We start from the raw sequence: 7,212 nt of genomic DNA, 5'->3' as shown, positions 1-7,212 counted from the left end.
TAGCTTTCCTGGGGTTAGCCTGGTGTTAGCCTGGTGTTAGCCTGGTGTTAGCCTGGTGTTAGCCTGGGGTTAGCCTGGTGTTAGCCTGGGGTTAGCCTGGGGTTAGCCTGGGGTTAGCCTGCATTAGATATATTAAGGAAATGAGCCCCCTGGCCTAGACCTGGGATCTGACAGATCAGACAGAAATCTCCTCCAAGATTGACGAAAAGCCCACATGCCTCATATATCATTCTTTTATTCTTGATTTAGATTCTGTTGAAACTTTTACCACAATTGGTTTTTTAGATATATAGAGACTTAGTCTACTCACAGATGTTAGCAGTTCCTCTGGGAATGGGCAGGTAGGACCCGACACTCCAGGGTCGTCCGTGGTAGTGTCTCTTACAGCGGCCGCAGTCCGGTCCTGTTGTGTTGTGTTCACACTCACATCCCAGCTTCCCCTTGTCCTTGTCAAACACACAGCTGTTGGAGTGCAGGTTACACTTACATCTGAGGAGGGAAAACACACAATCAGATTTATTTCACCTTTATTCATAGCCAGATAAGTCATTGAACACAAACGATCTTCTATAAGAGTAGCGTTCAGGTTGCACTTCGATCTGAGAAGGAAAACACCGTGCAACAGACAGAATGTAAATACTTGTTATTGTTTTGTACCAAAGGCTGTGGGTTGGTTCTTCAAGCCGGATTACAGTGCTTCCTCCTGGATAACATTAATAAGAACAATTTTATTGACTTGAATCAAATATGACTGACTGGGAAGCTAAAAGAAATCTTCATGTCTAAGACACGGTTACCCATCATGCCGACGCGTTTCACCAAATCACCTCCTCTATACAGGGATATTTCACTGTGCCTTTGCTGTGGAGTGTTGCCTTTTCTATAATTTAATAGTGGGTATACAAGGCCTACTTAGATCAGACTAAGAGGGAAGAGAGAGAGAGGAGAACGCATCGTTATTCTTAAAACGAGAGCTAATTTGGCTAACCCTCTGTGGAGGGAACAGCATTTAAAAACAAGAGCTAATTTGGCTAACCCTCCGTGAAGGGAACAGCATTTAAAAACAAGAGCTAATTTGGCTAACCCTCCGTGAAGGGAACAGCATTTAAAACAATACCTAATTTGGCTGACCCTCCGTGAAGGGAACAGCATTTAAAACAATACCTAATTTGGCTGACCCTTCGAGGAGGGAACAGCATTTAAAACAATACCAAATTTGGCTGACCCTTCGAGGAGGGAACAGCATTTAAAACAATACCAAATTTGGCTAACCCTCCGTGAAGGGAACAGCATTTAAAACAATTCCAAATTTGGCTAACCCTCCGTGAAGGGAACACCACATTAAATAAAGTCAGGATTCTCAGGCATCCCAAATGGCACCCTAATCCCTACATAGTGCCCTATAGGGAATAGGGTGCCATTTGGGACACAGACAATAACGTTCTCTTTATTGAGGACTAAACAGAGGACTGATTGAGAGTTAACAAGAAGACAACAAATGAACCAAGTCTTTCTTCAAAGTTACTGAAACCTTTTTGGTTCCAGGTAGAACTATTTTTGGTTCCATGTTGAACTCCTTTTGGTTCCAGGTAGAACTCTTTTTGGTTCCAGGTAGAACTCTTTTTGGTACCAGGTAGAACTCTTTTTGGTTCCAGGTAGAACTCTTTTTGGTTCCAGGTAGAACTCTTTTTGGATCCAGGTAGAACTCTTTTTGGTTCCAGGTAGAACTCTTTTTGGTTCCAGGTAGAACTATTTTTGGTTCCATGTTGAACTCCTTTTGGTTCCAGGTAGAACTCTTTTTGGTTCCAGGTAGAACTCTTTTTGGTTCCAGGTAGAACTATTTTTGGTTCCATGTTGAACTCCTTTTGGTTCCAGGTAGAACTCTTTTTGGTTCCAGGTAGAACTATTTTTGGTTCCATGTTGAACTCCTTTTGGTTCCAGGTAGAACTCTTTTTGGTTCCAGTTAGAACTCTTTTTGGTTCCATGTTGAACTCCTTTTGGTTCCAGGTAGAACTCTTTTTGGTTCCAGGTAGAACTCTTTTTGGTTCCACGTAGAACTCTTTTTGGTTCCATGTTGAACTCCTTTTGGTTCCAGGTAGAACTCTTTTTGGTTCCAGGTAGAACTCTTTTTGGTTCCACGTAGAACTCTTTTTGGTTCCAGGTAGAACTCTTCTGTGTTCCATGTAGAACCAAAAGTGTTCTACCTGAAACCGAACAGGGTTCTTCAAAGGGTTTCCTATGGGGACAGCCGAATAACACTTTTGGTTAACACTCTCTCTCTCCCTCTCTCTCTCACCCTCTCGCTATCTCCCCCCTCTCCTCTTCTCTCCTCTATACATACATCTCAATTGGGCTCACCATGGTAACCTTCCCCTTAATTAAAAAGCAGCCAAAACAGGATCACATGCACACACACACAAACGCACAGACACACACCTGTGTGTGTGTCCTCGTCACAAGAGGTATGTCCCTCTGCTCTATTCAGTAGGGCAGACCTTGAACTGGCATCGTTAATAACGCTTTCCATTAAGTTTTAATGATTGGTTATATTCCTCCTAGACTAGTGTCTCTTTATAGTGGAAATATTATCTATTATCTTATCTAAAACATTGTCGGCCCTCATTTCCCTCATTTCTCTCACCGCTTATCCTTGTGTTTAAATGTGTACTGTGTCTCTTGTGTATAAATGTGTACTGTGTCTCTTGTATAAACATGTCTACTGTGTCTCTTGTGTTTAAATGTGTACTGTGTCTCTTGTGTATAAATGTCTACTGTGTCTCTTGTGTATAAATGTGTACTGTGTCTCTTGTATATAAAGGTATACTGTGTCTCTTGTGTTTAAATGTGTACTGTGTCTCTTGTATATAAAGGTATACTGTGTCTCTTGTGTTTAAATGTGTACTGTGTCTCTTGTGTAAACATGTCTACTGTGTCTCTTATGTATAAATGTCTACTGTGTCTCTTGTATATAAATGTCTACTGTGTCTCTTATGTATAAATGTGTACTGTGTCTGTACTGTGTCTCTTGTATATAAATGTCTACTGTGTCTCTTATGTATAAATGTCTACTGTGTCTCTTGTATATAAAGGTATACTGTGTCTCTTGTGTTTAAATGTGTACTGTGTCTCTTGTGTAAACATGTCTACTGTGTCTCTTGTGTATAAATGTGTACTGTGTGCCCCAAATGGCAATTCATAAAGACCAATGTATCTCATGTGAAGGCTTCTGCACAGTAACAGAAGTCCTGTTGTAGACTATAATGTAGGAGAATATAACACAGTAGATATAGTAGGAGAAAATCCAAAGAAAAACTAACCAGAATTGTATTTTTTGTTGAGAGACCATCCTCTTAGAAATGCAACAGAAAGGTCATATTGAAAATTAGCTCCCTGGATGCAATTCCTATGGCTTCCACAGGGTGTCAGCAGTCTATGTTCAAGGTTTCACCAAATCACCAAAACATACAAAGACTAATAAGAAATATCAGTTTTAGTAGAAGGACAGTCTTGGAAATCCGTGTTTGCGCGCGCCATGAATACATTACTCCCCTGCTAAAATCGGTTTCCTATTGAACATACTTCTTTCCGAAATAAATATTATAGTTTGATTACACTTTAGGGTATCTGAGGAGTAAATATAAATGTATTTTGACTTGTTGAAACAAAGTTTAGGGGTAGATTTTCGGACTCCTTTCTCAGCAAGTTGAACGAATGGATTACTCAAATCGATGCCGCCAACTAAACTGACTTTTTGGGATATAAAAAAGGATTTTACCTAACAAAACAACACTACATGTTATAGCTGGGACCCTTTGGATGACAAATCAGATGAACATTTTCAAAAAGTAAGTGAATATTTAATCGTTATATGTGAATGTATGAAACCTGTGCCGGTGGGAAAATATTTTGATGTGGGGCGCCGTCCTCAAACAATCACATGGCAGCTGTAAAATAACAATTGCGAGGCTATATACATGGGGTACCGGTACAGAGTCAATGTGCGAGGGTACCGGTTAGTTGAGGTAATTGAGATAATATGTACATGTAGGTAGAGTTATTAAAGTAGCTATGCATAGATAGTAACAGACAATAGCAGCAGTGTAGAAGGGGTGGGGGGGGGGGGGGAGAATAGTCTGGGGTAGCCATTTGATAAGATGTTCAGGAGTCTTATGGCTTGGGGGTAGAAGCTATTTAGAAGCCTCTTGGACCTAGACTTGGGCGCTCCGGTACCGCTTGCCGTGCTGTAGCAAAGAGAAAATTCTATGACTAGGTAGGTTGGAGTCTTTGACACTTTTTAGAGCCTTCCTCTGACACCACCTGGTATGGAGTGTGTAAGTAAGTAAGTTATGCAGAAGTTGGTCCATGTTACAGTCATAGTGAGGAAGTGGCCTTTTCCCCTCGGTTTGCAATGGCACCTCTTTATTCACATCAGGTCCCATTATAAGAAATGCTTTTTGACATTGGAATCCAATTGCTCATTTCTAACTAGTCCACAGCACAATACCGGAAGTTAGGCAGCCATACACAGTTGTGTCTGTCTCTTCTCAGTATCACTCCCTCGGTGATGTACCTAAACAGGGACACTTTAATTCAAATCAAAATAAAAAATGTAAAAATTAATCACATGCGTCAGAATACAACAGTTGTTTACCTTACCGTGAAATAGTTACTTACGAACCCTGAACCAACAATGCAGTTCAAGAAATAGATAAGAAAATATTTACTAAATAAACTAAAGAAAGTTCAGCAGTCTTATGGCTTGGGGGTAGAAGCTGTTAAGGAGCCTTTTGGACCTAGACTTGGCGCTCTGGTACCGGTTGCCGTGCGGTAGCAGAGAGAACAGTCTATGACTTGGGTAACTGGAGTCTTTGACTATTTTTTTGGCCTTCATCTGACAATGCCTAATATATATGTCCTGGATAGCAGGAAGCTTGGTCCCAATGTTGTACTGGGCCGTACGTACTACCCTCTGTAGAGCCTCACGGTTGGATGCCGAGCAGTTGCCATACCAGGGAGTGATGACACCTGGTCAGAATGCTTTCGATGGTGCAGCCATATTACTTTTTGAGGATCTGGGGACCCATGCCAAATCTTTTCAGTCTCCTGAAAAGGTGTTGTCGTGCCCTCTTCACAACTGTTTTGGTATGTTTGGACCATGATAGTTCATTGGTGATGTGCACACCAAAGGAACTTGAAACTCTCAACCCGCACCCCTATAGCCCCGTCGATGTTAATGGAGGCCTGTTCAGACCGCCTTTTCCTATAGTCCATCATCAGCTCCTTTGTCTTGCTCAAATTGAGGGAGAGGTTGTTGTCCTGGCATCACACTGCCAGGTCTCTAATCTACTCCCTATAGGCTGTCTCATCGTTGTCAGTGATCAGGCCAACCACTGTTGTATGGTCAGCAAACTTAATGATGGTGTTGGAGTCGTGCTTTGCCACACAGTAGTGGGTGAACAGGGAGTACAGGAGGGGACTAAGTACACACCTCTGAGGTGCCTCAGTGTTGAGGATCACCGTGGCAGATGTGTTGTTGCCTACCCTTACCACCTGGGGGCGGCCCGTCAGGAAGTACAGGATCCAGAGTAGAGGGAGGTGTTCAGTCCCAGGGTCCTCAGCTTAGTGATGAGCTTTGTGACCACTATTGTGTTGAACGTTGAGCTGTAGTCAATGAACAGCATTCTCACATAGGTGTTCCTTTTGTCTTGGTGGGAAAGGGCAGTGTGGAGTGCGATTGAGATTGCGTCATCTGTGGATCTGTTTGGGCGGTATGCGAATTGGACAGGGTCTTTGGGTTTCCGGGATGATGGTGTTGATGTGAGCCATGGCAAGCCTTTCAAAGTACTTCATTGCTACAGACGTGAGTGCAACAGGGCAGTAGTCATTTAGGCAGGTTACCTTCGCTTCCTTGGGCACAGGATCTATGGTGGTCTGCTTGAAACACATAGGTATTACAGACTCGGTCAGGGAGAGTTTGAAAAGACACTTGCCAGGTTGTCCACACATGATTTGAGTACATGTCCTGATAATCCGTCGGGCCCCACGGCCTTGTGAATGTCGACCTGTTTAAAGGTCTTGCTCACATCGGAGAGCATGATCACACAGTCGTCCGAAATAGCTGGTGCTCTCATGAACGCTTCAGTGTTTCTTTCCTCGAATCGAGCATAAAAGGCATTTAGCTCATTTGGTAGCCTCACGTCACTGGGAAGCTTTTGTAGTCCGAAATAGCTTGCAAGTCCTGCCACATCAGACGAGCATCAGAGCAAGTGTGGTAGGATTTAGAAGTCCTGTATTGACGTATTGCCTGTTTGATGGTTCATCTGAGGGCATAGCGGGATTTCTTATAAGCGTCTGTATTAGTGTCCCTCTCCTTGAAAGCGGCAGCTTCAGCTTTTAGTTCGGTGCAGACGTTGCCTGTAATCCATGGCTTCTGGTTGGTATATGTACGTACGGTCACTGTGGGGACTAAGTCGTCAGTGCACTTATTGATGAAGCCGGTGACTGAGGTGGAACATATTCCACTCTGTGCTAGTAAAACCGTCCTATACCATCCGCGTCATCTGACCACTTTTTTCCCCCTCTGGTTGCACATGTGACATGCTGATAGAAATGAGGTAAAACGGATTTAAGTTTGCCTGCATTAAAGTCCCCGGGCACTAGGAGCGCCGCTTCTGGATGAGCATTTTCCTGTTTGCTTATGGCCTTATACAGCTCATTGAGTGCGGTCTTTTTGTGGCAGCATCGTTTTGTGGTGGTAAATAGACGGCTATGAAAAATATAGATGAAAACGCTCTAGGTAGATAGTGTGGTCTACAGCTTATCATGAGGTACTCTATACCACAAAACTTTAATATTAAACATTGCGCACCAGCTGTTATTTATTCTGCTAAATGACTGTCTGTCTGTGCCATTACTAAATCAGTACACACTCCATTACTTAACCAGTACACACTCCATTACTTAACCAGCAGACACTCCATTACTTAACCAACACACACTCCATTACTTAACCAACACACACTCCATTACTTAACCAGCACGACATACTGCACATTCTATTCTTACTTTGTTGCTGTTGGGTAAACTACTGGCACACAGCTCAGACACCTATGCATACCCCACAAGACATGCCTTCAGAGGTCTCTTCACAGTCCCCAAGTCCAGAACAGACTATGGGAGGCACAAAGTACTACATAGAGCCATGGCTACATA

General features: G+C 42.9%; 1 protein-coding gene across 1 annotated transcript in view; it reads right to left on the bottom strand.

Moving 5' to 3' along the window:
* Positions 1-302: 302 nt before the first annotated feature.
* Positions 303-7,212, bottom strand: part of LOC120056227 (netrin-G1-like) — a 70,649-nt gene continuing 63,739 nt past the window's right edge. The window contains exon 2 of the mRNA XM_039004477.1: positions 303-489. Within this exon, the coding sequence (XP_038860405.1) occupies positions 303-489 (187 nt within the window). The remainder of the gene's footprint in view (positions 490-7,212) is intronic.

Source organism: Salvelinus namaycush, chromosome 11 (assembly GCF_016432855.1).
Source record: "Salvelinus namaycush isolate Seneca chromosome 11, SaNama_1.0, whole genome shotgun sequence".
NCBI lineage: Eukaryota > Metazoa > Chordata > Actinopteri > Salmoniformes > Salmonidae > Salvelinus > Salvelinus namaycush.
The sequence above is the reverse complement of the archived record's forward strand: the minus strand, read 5'-3'. Positions and strand labels throughout refer to the sequence as shown.